The sequence below is a fragment of the Pyxicephalus adspersus genome, chromosome 6, assembly GCF_032062135.1.
Source record: "Pyxicephalus adspersus chromosome 6, UCB_Pads_2.0, whole genome shotgun sequence".
In the NCBI taxonomy this organism is placed as follows: Eukaryota; Metazoa; Chordata; class Amphibia; order Anura; family Pyxicephalidae; genus Pyxicephalus; species Pyxicephalus adspersus.
The window spans coordinates 67,255,781-67,277,344 of NC_092863.1; the positions used below are offsets into that span (position 1 = coordinate 67,255,781).

A 21,564-nucleotide genomic window follows, 5' to 3' on the forward strand; every position below is an offset into this window, starting at 1 on the left:
AGCTTTTGTGTAATACCACAAGCAATTAGGAGACACCTTTACTTTACTCTTTCACAGTTTACTTTAGCCTTAACACACTTACACACAAAGGGGGGGCACTTAAAAACTATTTGCAAAATATGTTTAATTGAACAAATTGTTCTGTACAAGCTGAACAGAGTGAAAGTACTTAAAGTTAGCTAAAGGTAGGCAGGTATACGTTTTACTTAAAAGGTATCAAAATAGGCATGGGTGAATGCACAGACACATTTTTAAAGTGGTCCACTAGGCGGTGCGCTGTTTTCTTTCACAAAGACTAAGCTTCTATTTATGATACATAGACAAACACAGCACTATCTAGTGGACAATTTGAAAAAGTATCCTAATGCACATTTATCAATCTCCATATGCACCAAACAAGAAAACAAGAATCTTTGTTTAAAAAAATAACTATGTATATTTACTGTAAATAAACTACATAATGAATAAAGATTATTTCATTTGAATACTACAACAGAGGCTTACAAAGGTCAGTATGTAAATCACAGCTCTTGATGAAAAGCAGTCACATGCTACAAAACAACTATAACAAGAGCTGCATGTGACCCTTGTTAAAATGACACTTGTTAAAATGAAAATGGTAGACAATTTGAGGGAACAATATCATTTAAGAGCAGAGAAGACACAATGTTAAATATAAGAGGCAGTCAATGTGACTTCAGAGCCAGAAAACACTTACTTTCACCATAAACAATAATAAAAGGTTAAATAAAAGTGAAGAGCAAACCTTATTATTTAGGCACTGCAATGACCTGCAATTTGTCAAGCTCTGTTTTAGAAGCATTTCTTTCACCCTATACAAGCCAGAGCCAAAACACTTTATAAAAAATGAAAACAGAATGATTACCTGCAAGCTTTACATTCTTTACAGCTATAAAATTGCCTTATATGACCTAACAGCTAAGGGAAAACACCAGTTAAAATAAACTTATAAAATAAATAAAACTAATATATATTCCGACATTTTGCTCACCCCAACATTTTACTAAAATAATAAAACACTGTGCAGGCTGGCTGTTCATCACACACAAACACACTTTATTTTTAACACACAAGGACACACGTTTTAATCTTACACACATTGCTGAATGCCAAAAGATAATTTCCAGACATACAGGGACACCTAGTGGTACTTATAAGAAACTGAACTGTACTTGCTGTATTCGCAAAATGAAAAATGTAAACCTAACTACTAAAATCTATTATCTCAATATATAAGCTTTAACATGCCATTATCAATACAAAACTTATTTCCAACCTTTGGATTGTACCATTTTATTTTTTTTACAAAACCTGTTCTATACATTATGAGAGACTACAATAGGCTGTTCAAATACAAACTTTGAAGAAATACTACACTGGTGTCACCATCAGGAATTGGGTACAAAGTAATGATATGAAGTGCACACTGGAGGAGAACATTCAGACAAAGTAGATGAAAAGGACTAAGTGAGATGGGAAAAAAAGTAACAAAGGTCATCAGATAACAAGTTTATGCAGCAATATTGTGCATCAGGTTACACAGCACATATGGCAATCACAATAATAAAGGCAGCTACACACAACTGGTTCACAAATTCCACTTAAATGCTGTTAAACTAACATATTGCTTTTGGCATGCTGCTTTTACTATACATTCCCCAGAGGCAAGCTTGTAATCTTTGTACTTAAAGTGGACCTTCAACACACAGTCAGTTTACACATTCTGCCTGTTCTTTCACCTCCATCTTTTACTATTATTGGATGTAAAATGCACCTAAAAATCATATTCGTAGTATACTTACCTTAACCTAGTTTTCCAACTCTAACGCTTATTTGAGGATTAAATCACTGCTCTAACTCTGACGCTAGATAACACAGAGCAGTGAAAATCCTGTAAAAAGATGTTCTTGCAAAGGACTACAACATCTGCTATGATAATTCCCTTGCAGTATGTTCTAAAAGAATCCTCGCACAAGGACAACATTACATGTATACCTGCACTAGATTTAGCCAGGAGCTTTCAAAATATAGGAGCACCAAGTGACATCTAAAATTAATAAACTTACAAGGCTTGCGCACACATATTACCAATAAATGTCCAAGTACCTCTGGGTTTACAAGACATAACACACAGCATGTATCTATTTCACAACAGCTTCCTGTAGTAAACACAGAAATCAATAATTCAATGTTTGTCAACTGCTGGAAGAACTCAAATTGAACTTGTCACAAGTTTAATGCAGCAGCTTAATGTGCTAAATAATGAAACGGCTATTGTCTTATTACCACTCCCATGTGTTTTAAAGAAATGTATCATTAACCTCCTGAGCGGTTCATTTCTGTCCCGTTTTATATGTCTAAAAGCATTTTTTGAAAAATAAATATTATACTCATACTATATTAAACTGTAAAATAAATGTCATGAAAAACAAAGTACTGCTCTTACACATAAATCCACTGTATTGCATTCAATACAGTTATTTTGTATTGAATGCAATACAAATAGATTTGAATTTCCCGCCCCGATCGAACCTCCGCACGCACCAACGTCACTGGGAACTCCCCGCTGACTCATCGGGTGCAGAGGACACCGGCCGGAGGAAGAAAGAAGATGAGGATCGCGAAGGAGGATGCCAGCATATCAGGTAAGCGCTTTATTTTCTATTGTTTCCATAGGTTTACCTACCCCAAAGATTGACTCGGGATTACCACTGGTAAGGTTAAGCTAAATACCGGCCTCCTGGAAGCTCCACACTACTTATGAGGAAATTAACTAATTTTGAACCGATGAACTGATGTTTTGTTCCTGGAGTTATTTAGATTTCAGTCGGAAAACTGCAGCTTGCATCAATCAGAAATTAAACTTGATGACAGATTGAAATAGTTACAGGTAAAATCCAAAGCACATTGCAAACACTAACCACTGCTCTCAGCATACCATTCAACTCTCTTTACTATGATATATGTGAGATTCTAGACCAGTGTTTCTAGCCTATGCTTAAACCTAGAGGTTGCTAGGAGTGCCTTTAGAAAATTAGCAATTTGTGACTGACACAAATTACACCATTGATCTTTTGGTACTTTCTTCCCACTGGCCAGCAATGTATAAGGCATTATTCCTACTGAACATCACGCTAATGATTTTCCTGAGTAGTTTCATAAAGTTATTATAGGAGTTCCCCCATGTTAAAAAGCTTGAGAAATTCGGTTCTAGATGTTGTCATATCATAAAGTGCGTAAGATGCACACAAATATCCACACCTCTCTAGACTGACTTCTATGGAGACACTTTAAAATGCATGTCAATGAATATTAATGATGCACATCAGCACATGCTAAAACACGAGGTGGTTAAAAAAAAATACACAATTCAAAAGTAACATGGATGCTTTATATTTACTTGACTTTATTATTGGTGAGCTTCAATTTCACTGTTCTCCCAAGCCACTGGGAAATGGAAATACTAAATTTGCCATGCGTTACCCTGGCTCTTTTTTGACCATCCACTTACAGTTTCTCCCCACCCAGCTGAAAAAAAATATCTGGGGAAATCATTGAATCTGTGGACTCCTTTTTGTTCAGCCTAAAGTACAGCAAAGTATTTTAACATTCCTCAGTTATGAAAAAAGCTTCCAGTAACTTGCTTACCATAGAAGTTACAGATCTAGCATCTTCCTCATAATTAACTACAGGGGGAGGTTCTTTGCCTTCATTTTCTTGCACCTTTTGATCGAGTAGCTCTTTCTGGGCAGTTAGTTTTGCTTCTGTGCATTTCAGATTTTGGATTGACTGCTTAAGCTCTTCAAGCGCTTGTTTCCGACTCAAGACAAGCACAATACTAAAGTAAATAGGAACAAAAAGTTTGTTAAACTTGACTTATGCTTATCAAATTTTGAATAAAAAAAAGGATTAAAGCCAAAACATTCTATTTTTGTTATGTTTTGACAGCATAAGGAAAGGTTCTCTGGTTGCCGTTTGTGAGCACACTGAAGAGATATCCTTTAACCAGTTATAAGTAGACAGGGGGACAGAAAACATTGTTTTATTCTCCTTGAATCCCAAAGCTGACACCGCAACTCTACCAATAAAATATATGTCAATAAGAACAGTTAGACAATTAGACAATTAGACGAAATCTGTAAATTGAACTAAATAAAAAAATAGCAATATTTTGGTAGCATATTGAGCATATAGAGATGGATAGATGGTGGAATAAATTTTTACTAACAAAAAACCAAACATTTTTAATTTCCCAGGTAAGCCCAATTTTTTCATTCTACATCTAAAGATTGGGGTGCAATTACCTTAGCTTTTCAATGCACACCTACAGCTAGTTACCATATGTTGCAGTAACAAGGATTAAAACTTGTCTTCTGAAGTGATATTGCTCTTATTGAAAATATTTGCTAGATAGCTGTATATGTTTACAAACAATAAAAACAATTAGAAGTTGATTAGTTAGCCAATAAAAAACTTTGCAAACATCAAGGTCAAGGTGTTGTGGTCCTGTAAGCCAAAGTCCACATTACATCATATGCCTTCTTTTTTACTGCCTGCCCAGAAAATTTTTCCTATTTGACTTAAACATGTGAGGAATCACTCTAAAATCCTTGAACTGCCTTTACATATTTATAAGTATCAAACATACACACAAAGTAAAAAAGACTACTAAACCCACTGCAGCCTCATCTACTCAGGGGATCGATAAAGCCCACATCCAGTTTATTTTGACTAAATACATTTTAGGGTGCACCAAAACAAAAAGGCGGGAAATCTTTTTCTACAGCAAAAAAATGTTTGATGTCTGCGTCAGAGCGAGACATGGAGGCATAACAGATGGAAAAAAATGTGAGATCAACAAAACCGAAGTTGGGAAAAAAAGAATCAAACAAAAATCTGCAACATACCATGCAACAGAACAAATATTTCAGTTATGACCATCACAATTAGTAAGAAGACGGCAACTGCACAAAACTGGATTGCCAACACTTCAATGAACTAACCTGCATTTTTGTAAGGTATTTAAGTTAATATATCGGCTTTTTGGCATTCTGCTTTCAACTCCATCTCCTTGAAGCAAGCTTCTATCTCATGACCTTAAAGTGTACCTTCCGCTAAAACAGAAGATCAGTCTTGGTCTGTAAGCAGAGTGAAACCCTTGTTCCCTGTGTGGAAGCAAAGGTCTGACACAACCCTGCTTAGTAAAAATTTGGCTCCACAATCATCAAACTTCACGCTCCCTAAAGAGCTCTTGCTCAGCAAGGGTTATAATGGACCTCTGCAAAGAGACCAATTTTTTCGTCCAGAGAGCAGGGGTTCTTTTTTTAAGCATGCTGGCAGGGAAAGCTTTTTCCTAATTTCGTTTTTGTTGTGCAATTTGTTGCTTAGTTTTATCACTTAGAGCTATATAAAACATATACACTTTACCCACAAAAGTGTAAAAATGTATGAGTCTCAAGCCAAATAGGAAAAAAAAAAAAAAACATAGAAAAGACACAAGGGCTGCATGATTAGGTCGACCACCAGTTGTGCAACACAAACAAGACACTTACTCAGACTTTTTTTCACAGGCGTTAGCAGATTCTAAAATAGCTTTCTCTTTTTCAGCCAAGAGTTCTTCTTTGCTTAAAAGTGACTGCTGTGTCAGTGTGAGCTCCTCAGATGCTGTTTTCAACCTGTAAAACAAATTGTGATGTATTCTGGAGATGACACTGAGGGCAACCCAAGACAAGTAAATTGAAGCAGACATGAAATCTCTCCACAAAGGTGGCATTTAAACAGAAAACGATAAATCCTATCCAGTTTTAAGCAAGGAACAGCAGCGGCTAACACATTTCATTCTAACAAGGTCACTGGCTAAGAAGCAAAAGATATGATCTAACGAGACAGTTTGCAGCCTAATAAATAGCCGAATAAACTACTAGCTTTGAAATGACAACATCAAATAAAACCAACTTGCTCCTAAAATCCAATAATTAAGGTTACTGGTTTCTATAAAATTTAATACGGTTTTCACATTAAAAATGTAAGGCTAATTGAAAGGGTTCACTCCAAATGTGGTTTATTGGAAGAAGTTCATGTGCCAGTATATTACTGCTACATGTAACATACCATTTGTAAGACCTCCAGTACCACAAATCTCAATGTGAATGCCAGATTCCTAATCTTTTTTTAATATTTTTATCTACATCTTAATTTATTTTTATCTACATTTTCACTTGATGTTTTTTCTCTCAATTACTTTTCTATTGGAAAACTTGATTTAGTCACAGAAATACTCTTATATTATTATTAACAAGAAATCTACTGATAAAACGATAAAGACTGATAAAAAGAATAAGCCACCAAAATGAAAATCTTGTCCATTGGATGACACAGTGACTTTTCACCACATGTACTACGCTAAGTAAAACATCCTTTGGAAGGGAATAATTCACTTTAATAGGTGAACAGGCTATATCTCATTAGGTTCTAGTTCTCTTGCAATTCTTTAAATCAAAGCACAGGTGAGTGCGGTAGCACCAGTTGGTGTACATTTGCCAAAAACACAATTTTCTTGTGCATTAATAACAAGCAAATCCTGCCCACAGTAGAATCTGAAAAGGGTTTACGGAGCATATTTTGGATCTGTAAAGTAAAAAAGTAACTACGTACTTTCTTGAAATTTTTATCTGCTTGATAAATGTTTGGATGACTATAAAAGGTTTATAAATACAGTGATGAGTAGTTACAATGAATAATTAATTATACCAGGCAGCATGTTATATAAAGAATATTTGTATTTCATTGCATAGAGCAGGAGAAACAACAAGCTGTTTCAGTTCTAGTTTTCGTTCAATTCTCTTCATTTGTAAAGGAATACCGATACTTTTTTTTAAATAACTATGCAGGCTACATTTCTATTTCAAGCTTCTTTTTTCACACTAGTCAGAATTAGTTGCTACCCACTGAGAACAAAAACTAGAATTATTTCTCATTTTTAAACCAGGAAGAAATTGGAAGTTGTACTGTTATATTGCTTCTAAGAACCACCAATCACATTCAGACCGTAAATTTGAAAAATTCACCAAGCAGAAAGAGAGTCCACAAATAAGAACCTTAATTCATGCTGCAGTATAAAAGGAATAACTTATATTGAGATACATTTAGTGGGATTTAAAAAAAGTGATTCAGGTGTCAAATAGTTGATACCATACTGTGCCTTGCAGAAAAAAGTGAGAAAATATTACTATAGATGTGATGCATTCTGCCTGCATCCACATTTTTACAGGACACAGTAGTGTTATATGAAGAGGTAGAACCAGCCACTAAGCACAGAGAACACATTTTTATACATTCTTTATAGCCAGTGATTTCTCTTCATTTCTGCAAAGAATGCAAGTTTGGGAAGAAGCAAAGGTGAATATTGAAATTCTCTGCACAGTTTGGTTTTAAAATTTATTTTAGTGACCAAATCGCAATCAGCATAGTTGCAGCATTTGCTGGTTAACTGGTTTCACTTGTCGTTTTAAACTGGTTTCACTTGTCGTTTTAAATTGTTTTCTAAGAGGCCACAAATTCTCACAAATGAAAGAAAAAGAAATTAGTTCATACAGGTTTATGAAAAACGTTCAATTATTCAAGCATGAACAATACTGTTTATTATCCTCATTGAAATCTCGTACATTGAATTTAGGCTTTCTGCAGTGAGATTGTTCCACATGATTTCATTCGCCTGCAGGTTTTCAATCTCTTCTAATAATGACACATCAAATTCAATATCCTCTTTTTTCAACTCCGGTGACCTATTATAGGAAAGGGAGTTAAAGGAAAAAAAAAATAGAAAACATTTTGAAGGATTTGCTGGCTTGACATGAATCATCATCTATTCTGTTTTATTTTTTACTAGATAAACATATTCCCATAGCTAAAAAGTAACAGATATCTTCTATAGAACATGCATGGTAGATCCACCCCTTTACTTCTTGAAAAGGAGATTTTCTTCATTCCTTTACAAATAAATACTGGAAACATTCATAAAATAATTTCTAACAGCCCAAGACATTGCAGTAAGTCCATACAACAGAAAAATTAAAAGAAGGTGGTCTGCAAAGCAGTTTCCAAAGATCAGAAGTTATACTTAAGCAAATACACATAGTACAGATGATGTGGATCTCAGATAGTGCCTTGAAATGTTTCATATTTACATGTGCTTGTATTAGAAGATTACTTTAGTCTTTTGATTATGATTTATGCATATATTATAAACTGCAGGTTAGAAAAGGCCATTCTCCTAGACTACAACAAAACAATAGTAATCCCCGTTATATATATGGGTAAAACTCTTCATAAAATTAGGAAAACTACATTATGTTATCGTTTACTGAAAAGTATTTGCTTGTAAAGTGGCTTGTGTCCATAATTAGTTTTACTAACATGCGTAGTGCAAATCCCCCAATATACTGACTGCATGAGTCCACAGCTACTTCCTTGTCTTCCTGGTATTGTGTATTGAGCTCATACATATTTGTGCACAATTCTCTAAACCTAGGGAGACACAGAGACTGGCAGGATTCAAAAGTTGCTCATACTAGAATAAAGGAAGTTTAGGATAAAGATCATACTGCTAAGGTATACTGACACAAAATTCCCAGCCTCCAGATGTCATATTTTTAAAGATGCAAGACGTTAACTAGAGCACTTTGTTCTGTGTTAGAATTCTGCCTAATAAATCACTGTGTTGTTTATCTTTCAACACAAATGTAAAAGAAAGGTAATAAAAAGAAAGGTAATAGGTTGCATCAAATACAAAACAGAATAGACTTTGAAAAACAAGTGATAAACAAACCTGTTTTTCTGAATGAAATCTTCATACTCTATGCTTGGGTTTATTTCTTGAACACATGTCTCGATTTCGTTGTGAACAGACACAATTTCATCAGACACAAGGCTGGTAATTTGGCAGTATTCATCAAAAATTCCTTTGCTGTAGTAAAAACGAAAAACATTAAGCATCATTAAAAATAAAAATAAGTGACTGACACTTAATTTTTTAAATCACAACCTCACAAAGGCATTTATAAAAAGTAAATAGTTTATGCAAGCAATAATCATGCATAGAACACCAAAATAGATTACTTTTTAGGCAGGATAATATTCGATCTTTCCCGTTGAACAGATGCACATGTCCACTGCTAACAAGTGCACAGGACACAGATGATGGTCCGTCCCACATCATCACTCAAGTCCTACTTGCATCTTTGCACTTCATACAAACACTTTGTGAGTTGACATTTGCTCCCTTAAGGCAACCTATTCACTTTGAATGAGCCCTCAATGTGCAGTAAAGCATACAATGAGAACTATTTTGGCAACACCGTGTACTAAATTACAAAGAACATACAACAAGTTAATATTCACTTTGAGATCATTACAAAGAACAAGAGGGCACTCTTTGCGCCTGGAGGAAAAGAAGTTTAAGTTCCGGATAAGGAAGGGATTCTTCACTGTAAGGTCTGTGAAAATGTGGAATCAGATTCCTCAGGAAGTAGTTTTAGCAACTACTATAGATTGCTTTACCAAAAAGCTGGATGTTTTTCTAGAAGCACAGATTATAACTGGGTATTAAGACTTTAAAGTAAAAATAACAGTGACTGTTGATCCAGGGAACATCCAATTGCCTCATGGAATCAGGAAGGAATTTTTTTCTCCTGTTGAAGCAAATTGTACCAGGGTTTTTCTTGCCTTCCTCTGGACCAACTATGTCTTGAAGGGTTTTATATCTGGGATATGTTTATTTCCCTAGTGTATGAACTTGATGGACCTATGTCTTTTTTCAACCTAAGCTACTATGTAACTATGTAAGTGGTACAGTGCACTGTGGTAAAGGGTTAGATTAAGCCTAAGAAAGAATCCACAAAATGTCAGGAGAACATTAGCAAATTCTCAATGAACGTTTTTGTGTCACATTTGGAATAAAGTAAAACTTTAGAGCCAAATACCAGCCCCTTAATTGAGAGGTCTGTTTGTCAGGTACAAAATGATACTTTAATGATCAGATTTGAAAAAAAAACAATCAACAGGGTTGTTGATGTGCTAATGATACTTTTGATGATGTGCTAATGAACGTTTGATGCTTTTGAGATCTTTGCAATGCAATGTCATTTTATCGCTTATTTATATGGTTGGTAGCGATGTATAGTGTATACCAAGCTTCTCTTTCCAGCCTAAAAGAGACAATGAAAGGATGGTTGAGATATTCTTTTGGCTCCCATCAATTACTGGGTAAAAAAATGGTCAACTAGTCATGGATCAGTTGACATCTTTTCATCTGAATGCCATAAATTAAAGCATGAAAAAGGTGGGAAGCCACTCCCAGTTAGGGGTTTTGCTGAATTCACTTCCATATTCTGCACCTACATATATTTATTCTTTCAAAGATAATATTCTGAGGAACAAAACTGGCAGAAGATGCAATGGCACCCTGAAAAAATGTTCATATTCCTGCTGCAAAAAAAAAAAATGTAGGTCCAGCTTATATGAATGAAAGTTATTTCTTACAGGGCTTTGATCATTTCCTCTTGCATGGTCTGCAGAGAGTCTAAAAGAAGAGGCAGAGTGCAATCGTAATACTGGTTCTGGTGCAGCTGGGCTCCTTTAACAGCAAGAACATACTGATTATGAAGCATGTGAAGTTTCATGGTTGCTTTGTCATAGCGTTCTCTGGCTTTTTCTGTCTCTTTTCCTATGTGAAGTACAAGAGAAATAACAAAGACAACTAATAATCATGAAGGTAAAGAAAAATAAGGCACACGTTTATAAAAAAAAAAACAATTAAAACAATATGTAGATACTGAACTTATCTACATGTTTTTACTGATCCCGCAAAGCCAATGTAAACTCTAACCCTTGACTGTGAAACACCAGCCAAAAAAAAAAAAAAACTTTTTACAATAAAAATTAAAAAAAAAGTTTCAATTGATTTCATCTTTATTGCAGATCAGCACTGGAGATCTTCTAAAGCCTCTGTGAGGTTATAACAGGTTCTTAAACTGTTGTTTCAAACATACTAGGATGATTTAAATGTAATTGGTGCATGGAGAAAATTAACTCCAGTTTATATGACAGGACAAAAAGAAATACAAATAAGTGAATTTCTCCCAAACCATGTGATCAAGTATGAAGACTAATCACAAACTTTTTCTGCACAACATGGTGGGCAGGTGGCTACTTTAAATCCTGCTAGGCATATTGGGCATGATTTATTAAAGCTCTATAAGGCTGGACAGGATAAATAAAAAGGATAAATTCTGGACCAGATCCATCTCAGATTTGCTGGATCAGCCAGCTTCATTGTAGAAAGTGTATCTTCTCCAAGCCTAGAGAGATTTAATAAATCAGGCCCATTGTAGAAAATTAAAGGAAGGGAATGAGAGTACCACAGCATATGTGCACCTTTCAATTGTCTGTCCAATAAGGAAAAACAATGCACCTGAAAACTAACAGTAATTTGTTCTCTAAGAGAGGTCCACTTATATAAGCAACCCTTACACTATGTATGGATGCAAAAATGTCCATGATAATACAGCAAAGTGAGGATCGTTGCAGTGGAAGTATGTGCATCTAGAACTCTAACTAGTGAGCCTGATTTAAATTTAATTGCTTCACCAATTTATTTTGGTTTGCTTCAATGTCCTGTTCTAGGGTAGCCAAAACGATGTATAATTAAATATTTTTATATATTCTCGTTCATTTTCATATATATCATCGTTTAATTAAATATTTTCAATATTTAATTAAACGATGTATAATTAAATATTTTCATTTTCATATTCTCTTTAAAAAAAGTCAGAATTCTAAACAGTAGACTTTACTTAGAAAAAAACAAGTACAAGTAGTCTCTGTCAGCATTACTGGTTACAGAGACATAGAAAGAGGCCACTTGTCACCACACATTTCCCTCTAGTTTTTATAAAGCACAAACAGACACACTGCTGGTCACAGATGGCACGATTTATTATGTCTTGGTAGCAGGTTTGTTTTAGTTTATCACTGCTCCATTAGGCTGTTTTTAAAACAGACAGACTTAACAGTCAATAACCTGGATACACATTCTTTTAAAGAATTATTTGCTAGCACAAAAATTCAAGGACCTAATAAAATGCATGATATGTTGTCTCATTTTTTCTGTCAGGACTAGCAGAACACTATTAATTATGTCACGGTTTAGCTCCTTAGCTAGTTTATGGCCAAGGGCTATTTTTAACACCTTCCTTGGGAAAACAGTCTTTTAAAAGCATTTGCTTTTACTATCAATCTGACTTACTTCTAAAGCTGTATACTTAAACTGTTTAAAGGGACACTTACATCAGACTTGTCGTGTACATATGGCAGCACATACAACCATACTTATGACATTAGTCCATACTGTTACCAAAATATATATATATATATATATATATATATATGTTAACAGACCATTACTTTCTATTTTTGCCTGCAATTCTAATTGTACAAAATAACTTCTTAATACATGGTGCTTACTGTCTGTGAATAGTTGAAGTCACAGGAAAAGGTGACATTTTATGGACTGTGTGCAAATTTGCATCTAGTTGAAAGGTTTAAATTTTACCTTTGGTGACGGCTTCTTTAAACTTTTCTTTTGCTGAATTTACTTCCTTTGTTAGTTGCCGGTAATTCAGTTTCAATTTTTCTATTTCTGTTTTTGTTACCTAATTGAAAAAAATGGTTATTTTCACCAACCTTCACATAACTTTAACATCTAATAAAAACTTATACTGTTTTCAAAACACTAAAGCACTAAAAGTATATATTTTATTGACTCTTCTTCCATAACTGAACCAACTTGGTCAATGTACTAAAGAACCAAATGACTACTATTATCTGAAATTCCATGGATTGATAATTTACAATAGGGTTAATGGTTCCTCCCATCATAACCAGCAAGATCCTGACTGACTATAGAACAGCGGTCGCCAACAGGTTGTCCGAAGAAGGACACCGGTGGGAGGGTGCACACCCAGAGCCGCGGACCACTTCCCCCATATAAATTCCTGGATGAGGGAAGTGGGCGGGCTGTGTCCCTGGACACAACCCGCCCACTCTGCCATCCCAGGCTCAGATCCAAGATGGGAAGTGGGCGAGGGTATGCCATCATGACGTCACTATGGGGGAAGTTTCTCCCCCTTTGAGTAACACCCGGTTCCGGGGCATGTGAGGTCAGGAGCCGGTAACTGTGGTGGTCCGCAGGACCAAAAAGGTTGGCAACCACTGTGTTTAAAAGACTAAACTTCCCTTTTAACATCGTACTGTAGAGGCCACTTCCCAGATGCTTTCAATTTTAATCTATCTGTAGCAGTAATAATTATAAACCCATTTCAACTAAACCCTTTAACATTTGAAATTTTGTGGACTTACAAAAAGCTTTAGGGGTCAGGTAAACCAACACTTTGTGTGCTGCCTTTTTATATTTCTGCAGCATAATGTGCACAACAAAGCTACTGCAGCAAGTAAAGTTCACCATGCCAGGGTACATATGTGCTCCAGTTAAGTGGTGAACTGTATTTAAAAATGCAGAAGCGTTTGGAGCTTCCCCATAAGTCAGCATAGCTAAAAATTAAGACATATGCATTTAAAACAGTACCTTGTACATCTCTGCTTCAATTTGCTGGTGAATACTGCTGTAGCTCTTCTTCACTTGTTGCTTGTCTTTGATCATAACTGTTAGGCGGTGGAGCGGTCCTGCATTGAGTTCCTCTGCGTGGCTCTTCATAATCTTACTCAGCTGTTCTGTCTGTTGAACCATGTTCAGCCAAGACTAATATTGAAAGCAAATGTTTGGTTAGAAGGTCCTTCAACAAACCCAGATTGATGTGAACCAGAACATATTTTCAACTTAAACAAGAATTTAACCATGCAGCCACACTATTCAGGATGATCAAACATACTACCACTTTTTTTTGTTTTGATGGCAAAGGCTCGCCTACTGAGGTCAATGGCATATCAGCAAATCCCTTACAGGTAATCCAAATGGAGGCAAACAGAAGGTTTCCAAAAAACTTCAATATGCCGACTGACAAAGAGGAACTACAAATATATTGGAATTAAGCTTATACTTCATAATGAAAATAAGTCCGAACCTATTTAAATTTAGTTTTTGAGTGGTTAAATGGGGTCTTTTGGCAACAAATACTACTGCACTATTCACAGAGTACCCACACTGCTGCCATCTAAAACTCTACGTGGACGCAAAAGCCAGCATTCCACAAAACAACATGAATGCACAAAAATAAGGGCCACACAGGGAGTTTAGTAGCAGCATTTGTGGTACTAATACCAGCGATCCAAAGCAACTTGTAGCTAGCAGTAATTGATAGCTATAACAGAACAGAATAATTATGTGTAGCCCAGTCTAGCATTTAGATAAGCCCATAGGGATGAAACGAGAAATTGTTCCTAGTGATCCTGGTACTGACTGAAAACATTACTAAAACTCAATTGCTGATCAAAACAACTACAAATTGATTAGAACTGCGCGAGTTAAGCATTTCATAGGAATTACTTTTGGTTATTTTTGCGGGAAGTCAATTGAAAACGAAACAAATAGCTCATGTGACATGGCCCTAACGCTCCCCATCATGACCCAGTAATCAAAAAAAATTACGAATGCCAAATGATCACCTCTGTGTTTTCCTAAAAGTGGGTAATGAGGAACTTTATACAACATTTTTGTTACAAAGCCTTAGGAAACAGATTTTGCATCCAGTTTTTTTTTTTTTTTTCATTACCCACTCTGGCGGTCTAAATATGTTAGTATTTTTATGACAAAAGCGGTATATTGTTTTGCGTGGAAATTTGTTGTGTAATATTTTAGGCTCGCAATTCTTAAGAATAACTCCTGGGTATGATAAAGTTTGAAACACAAATCATAAATTATAACATTTTCTATAGATAACATAATTATAAAAAATTATAAAAAAATAATGAAATCATATAATAACAATAAAATTGAATAATTTATTAAAAAAATAAATACATTTTTCCAAACAAGGGTACAAAAATAGAATAAACTTTTGTTTTTTTTTTGTTATACCTTTATCACTGTGATCAAAGTTTTAAAAGCAGATTACAATGTAATGCTTTTAAATTTCCCGCCAGGTCATGCCTCCCCAGCGTACCGAGGCTTCACGCATCACATCTATTAATCCCGGGGATGTGATGCCGCTGGATTGTGGGTAGCAGGTAGAATTTTTTTTATGCTACCCCGAGTGTGGCTCGGAGGTTACAGCTTTTGGTGCATAAAATTCACCCCGAGCCACATTCAGGAATACCGATATAAAATAATAACAGACATACAAATATCAAAATCACTGCGAACTACACTTGGTAATCATTCTTTTTGTCCACTTAACTGACATTTGTGTTAATCTTTGATAACAATAATTATTACCTTGGACATACTGCTAATGTAATCAAGCTGCGGAGCACTTTCCTTATCAACCTGGTTGCAGAGGTTTTGCAGAGTTGATGCATAGTCTTTGTCACTCTTGATTCTTAAGGCCATGAACTTCTTCACAGTTTCCAGGAGTCGCAATTCCCAGTCTTGCAACTTCAGCAAAGCATCATGTGAAAATTTTAGATCCTTTCCAAACCCCATCTTCACCAAGGCACTTAGGAGGTCCGGTGATGACAGAGAATCTGCTCTTGGTCAGCACATACCCATATGTCTAGAAGATACAAGGCAACTAATCAAAACTAACCTTAAAAGCAGAGCAAAAGTAAACATGGCTTTCCTTAAAAATCTTAAGGAGGAAAATATAAGAGAATCACCCATGTGAGTTACAAAAAATACATTCGTATAAATTACAATGAAATTGCTAATATATGGGGTACCTAAACTGGACACTCTAATGAGCTTATCACAATGTGTGGATTTAGCATTAACTATCAGAACAGTTTGTGGCAGGCTGGTAACTACTGCACAACTATAACATGTTCACATGTTTTTGCTACACAACTAAACAATTTTTTTTTTTGGCTGTGTGCAAGTAAATGTAGTAAAACAATGTATCCTTGACACCAGCCTCTGGTTGGACAGTGAATGAAGCAGAACACTGATGGGATCGATCTCTCCATCACAGCAGAACTGACTGGCTCCTTGCATTGCCTCTTTCTTTTGCAGTATTGTGGTTTAAAAGTGGCTGATACTAAGTCAAACTTAATTGGATCCACTAGTTCCTTTAAAAAAACCAAGTATGATTTTTCTTTTATTTGACTTGATTTCAGCTTTAAGTAGAATTGAAAGAAAACTTGTACAGTGGTACCTCGATATAAGTCGGCTTTGAAATAAGTCTAACTTGGTATAAGTCCTGTTTGGAAATGAAACATTTTGCTTGGTATACAACCTTTGTGCTAGAACTTGTATGAGTCATAATGAGTCATAACACCACGTGCTACCCTTATTTACCTATCTCGAGACAAAGCCACGACTGCCCACGGGCATCAGTACGCCAGTTGCTACCATTGAGTGAACAGCCCGCGCTATAAATCTCTGTGAATTACATAACATCTCCTCCTCCCTTCCCAGCACCATCCTAGTAGGCACTCAACTATTCTCAGCAAGCTAAAGTGAGGTTAAATTATCATTTATTTCAGCCAACTGCTTTTGTATTTATGTATTAAACAATGTTTAAATTATTTCATACAGCCCATCAATGTATAATATGCCATAAACAATAGGATTTTTTTTCATGGGAATTATTTTGTCATTTTTCTTTTATTTCTTATGGGAAAAATTTGTTTGGTATAAGTCCTGTTTGGTATAGGTCCAAGGATCTGGAACGGATACTAAGGTACCACTGTACTTTAAAAACCAAAAAAATATTCACGCTGTCATGCTGTTTTATTGAGTGAAGTATTTTTTTTAGTCTCTAACCTGAAACATTTATCACTTTAAATAAGCAAGTCGAAGCCATCGAAGTCACTAGCATTTTTTTTAAGATGGCCAGAAATGTCAAACATTATTTTTCTCTCCAAGTACAGGGTAACCTTAAAAATGCCTCCACCCCATAAGTGTCAGGCCACTCATAGCTATTCATGATCTCAACAGCCAAAATATTTGACAATCTTCTCACCAAACAAAGAAAAAAAAGTGCATAAGCACTGATTTCTCCTTCCCACAGGTCTTGACTATAATGTGAAAAGTGATATTACAGGTCCACCTGCATACCTTGCTATTGGGTTTGATTTATTATTCCTACAAAGCGTGACATGTACTTTTAATCAATATTTACCAGTGTTTAATTCATCCATGGCCTTCTGGAAAATAAAAAAAAATAATTGCTTATGCTTAGTCAACAGCAGAATTACCTACGGATCTGATCTTTTTTTTTGGACCAGATATTGGATCAAAAGAGAAAAACACCCTGTGTGTACCAGGCCAGAGTAAGCACATCTTTCTTAGTTTGAAAAAAACAATCATGCATTTTTCTATAACCCAATGCCATGATTGGGACACACCTTTTTTCATGTTAAAACAAGAAGGAAAATTGTGGTTGAACAGCCTCCACCTACATCAAGGATAGATTCTGTCACACCTGTGCATATAAATGTTGTTATCTAGTTATAATGCAAAATTACTGACCAGGGTAAATTACCATACTATAGCAGAAAGAGAGAGTCTTTCTGCTATAGTATGGTAATCCAAGATTTAATGTATGTTAAACTTAATCCAAGATTTGTGTATGTTAAAGAAACAAAAAACTATGCAAAGTTAAAAAGAGTATAAAAATAACTTTACATAATCTAAATGAGCTAATTACATTATAAACGTACCATATTTAGCAGCCAATCTGTAACTGGTACTGGTCTGGTAACAATTAAGACAGCAAATAAAATATGGGGCTTCTAATCTCCCAACACATGGATTTGGTTACACTTCAATGATAGGTGATTAAAAAGCAGATGTAAGGATATGGTTGTAGCTCACTATTCTTCCCACCCAATTAGGATCAGGTTAACCACCCGACCGTTAAACCCGACCTTGGTTCGGGTTTAAAAATTTTGCTAAAATCCATAAACCCGAACTTTGTCGGGTGGTTAAATCCTATCACTTACCTGGTCCCCGCTGTGATGATCTGTTCTGTTCCAGCGTCGATCTTTATTAAAAGTAATTTTTTTTTTTACATGATTGTGTGTTTCAAACATTTTTTATATTCATGATATCTACTAGACCCCTGTGTGGACATATTTCTGTAAGTTACAGGTCTACAATTTAAAAAAAAAATTTCATGAAAAACAGTGTACCGCTTTTGGTAGAGAAATCTAGAAATCAGTGTAACGCCCAGGTGGTTAAAAAAGTTGTCAATAAAAGTAAAACTCTCAGGAGTAAATAAAATGTTTAACAGTTGCAAAATATGTTGACTATTAATATTAGGCAGAAAGTCACAAGGGTCTATATATAAAGGTGGTGATAATTCTGATCACCAGAAAAATGGCACTATTTTAATTACATCCCATTCATAAAAGTTAATATCACCTTACATGCTCGCTACTTTTATGAGCGACATAAAAAGAATGAATAGGCAGTCAGACCTAAATAAATGGAGATTGCTACTTTGAAAGTTGTGGTCCCAACAGTAAATTGTGTAGATCACCACTTTTTGTTGTGACAAAATATGTCCCTACCAGTTATGGCAAATTGTTAGTCCATACAAGTCAAAAGAAATTCTAATCGCCGTCTAACTGTATTTTTATTGGAGACATACTAAGACACTAATGTAAAAGCTCAAATCTCTCCCCCCTAAAATGTAGGAAACATGCAATTCAGACTAGGAAATTACTTTAAAGACAAAGAAAATAAACATTTTTCGAACCATGCAATTTTTCATTAAAAAGAAAAACTACATAAATACATAGAAATATTTTTTGTGTCCATTACCATCACAGAAGTCTGAATATTTTTTTTTTGGTAAATTTAAAAAACATGAATACGTTGAGTAATTTAGATTCCAAATATGTCAAGGCTTGAAAATTGTGCGCTTGAGTAAAAGAGCAATAAATTATAGTTAAGAATTGTGAATAGGCAACCCTTTAAATGTTAAGCTCATTAGTTTAGAATTACCCCAAAATATTATATAATATTGAAGCATACGTGGTCATAGTCCTTATGTGTTATATTAACAAACTTTTTTGATCTTAAACAAGGGGCTAACAATCCATTTATTTGTTAGCAATGGAGGGGAGGGGGTGAAAGACATATGGAGTATAATGTGCCCCTGATGTATTCCCTGCCCTCTACTCTATTAAATTGAGGTGTGTGAGAACATTACCTCCATATAGAAATGAGTGACTGTATATATCCATTTTATAATAAAAAGAGAAGTAAGCTTTATGAAGTAAACAGAGGATTGTGGTTATTAGGAGCAACGTTGGGTCAGAAATTGTCCTTCTGTGCAATAGTTTCATACATAATCTGCAAACAAAAAGGCTGTCAATATCAGGTAATCTAGCAGATAAAAGATTGCAGGACTACAAACACCTAAAAGTTGGACGTTGGGCGTATAAACTTTGAAAGATGCCAGGTTTTACAAGTAGCTGAAGTTCTATAACAAAACTCTACATGTATGAGCTAGCATGAGATATTTACTTAAAACATATGTACTGTTGTAAAGCAAAAAAAAAAAAAAAATACTCTACAATTTACATTTAACTCACCTTTTAACACTCCACTACTGGTCTGTTACAGGATACCACTGATCACAGTTCTCTAAACAGTTTCTGATGTTTCATGCCCCGGATTACTAAAAAAAAAAAAACATTGAGTGTAATACAGTAATAAGGGAGCATGATTACAGTATTTCCATTAACTGAAAAGCCTTTGATCACCAACTGAACGATCACCAAGTTTACCTTTGGATATCCATAATGGTGCACTAGACAAATTTAGCATATAAAATATAGCATGGGTGTATAGAAAGCCCTCATCTGATGTTTTCACTTATGTCAGTGAGCTCAAACTGGAGATGGTATGCAGGGTCATATTGTTCAGTCAGGGATTTAAGGGGCACTGGGCCATAAAATTGCTGGAAGACAAAAGTCGGGAACAAAATCTTCCCTCTCACTTCAAATAGATGGGTCCACATTTTGATAGCAGCTTAGAAATGAACATACTTGTTACTAGTCAGTGCAGCAGCTATTTTGTCTTGCTGAGGAACGTTATATGAAAGAACAGAAAAATGGTCAAACTTAGCAAACAGGAAGGACTGTTTTTCTTTTGTTTTACCCATGGCAATGAGGCATAAAATACCATTAAAAAAATATTTATTTTCTTTTTATTCAGCTAAAAAGGTTTTACTTTAAACAAGTTTATTTTTACAATGCACAGCTGCACAGATTTTTTGTCCATGTCTGTGCACTGCCCATCAAATGTAATGGGGCCAGCATCCCCATCGACAACCACGTAGGTAGCTGTCCTTTGCCATAGTATTCAGTATAACACAAAGCATCAGACATCCTTACAGTGGGGAAAAACCTTTATGATCTACCTCTAAGATAAGCACAATGAATAACCACAGTCTAATTTAAAAATAACACTAAATTATTTTTTTTCTATGAAAAACATAATCTCCTCACTGACAACTCCTTAAAAATAAGCATACTGCAAATGCATATGAGCAGGTGACACATTTTGATAAACCCAATTTAACAAAGTAGTCAGTATAGCAAAATAAAAATGTTTCCCCCAACATTTTCACCTGTCATAACCAAGGCTTATCTCTAGGAAACATATGTATGTAATGCACTTCTTTATGTTGAGTAAAAAAAAACAAAAAAAAATCTGCTTGGATATGTTTAGGGGACAGAAACTAGTGATAAAATAGTGGTTAAAATATATACTTTTTTACTAAAGTATTGACTGTGTTAATCTTAGTTTTAAACCAGCTTCCATTGGACTCTTTCTCTCAGTTTTACCATCAATGATGTGTCCTTCACGTCATGTATTGAACAAGTTCAAACATGCACACAGTTCACAACAGACATGAGCTTGTTTATATATTGCGCAGCGGACCTCTAGTTTGAAAGCAGAAGTGATCACGTCTAAAGGCTCAATCTGCTACTATAGCGGTTACCAGACCCTAGAAGGCTCATCAAACTGAATCTGGCCCCTGACCAAAGCTTTTACATTTTTTTTTGTGATAGCAACCGAATTTAAGAAAGGGTTTTAAAATTAAGAAATCAAATTAAATATATATTAAAAAAATAAATAAATCTATCTAAAAAGAGAGCTTTTTTTATTTATTTTTATGTATAATCAAGTTTGGAAACCAAATGGCTGATTATCCAAGTCCACAATGCCAACTGTCAGTGGGTGGAAGCCAGCAGTTTCAGTCTACACTTGTGATTAGACCTACCAGAGACAGCGATTCTCAGGGCCAAAAGCCTACGGTGAGTATATCTGACAATATTAACCACCTGAGCGTTACACTGAGGTCTAGATTTCTGTTCCAAAAGCGTTACAGTTTTTCATGAAATTTTTTTTTTTTT

At 35.1% G+C, this 21,564-nt stretch overlaps 1 protein-coding gene across 3 annotated transcripts in view; it reads right to left on the bottom strand.

Annotated features, from left to right (window-relative positions):
• FER (FER tyrosine kinase) overlaps positions 1–21,564 on the bottom strand; it is an 87,732-nt gene that overhangs the window by 48,728 nt on the left and 17,440 nt on the right. For all 3 annotated transcript variants that reach the window (XM_072416106.1, XM_072416105.1, XM_072416104.1), the window contains exons 3-11: positions 19,735–19,820; positions 15,470–15,746; positions 13,664–13,837; positions 12,632–12,731; positions 10,561–10,744; positions 8,849–8,986; positions 7,686–7,805; positions 5,574–5,696; positions 3,670–3,859 (exon numbers count right to left, since the gene is read on the bottom strand). In XM_072416106.1, the coding sequence (XP_072272207.1) occupies positions 3,670–3,859; positions 5,574–5,696; positions 7,686–7,805; positions 8,849–8,986; positions 10,561–10,744; positions 12,632–12,731; positions 13,664–13,837; positions 15,470–15,676 (1,236 nt within the window). In that variant the 5' untranslated portion in view covers positions 15,677–15,746; positions 19,735–19,820. The remainder of the gene's footprint in view (positions 1–3,669; positions 3,860–5,573; positions 5,697–7,685; positions 7,806–8,848; positions 8,987–10,560; positions 10,745–12,631; positions 12,732–13,663; positions 13,838–15,469; positions 15,747–19,734; positions 19,821–21,564) is intronic.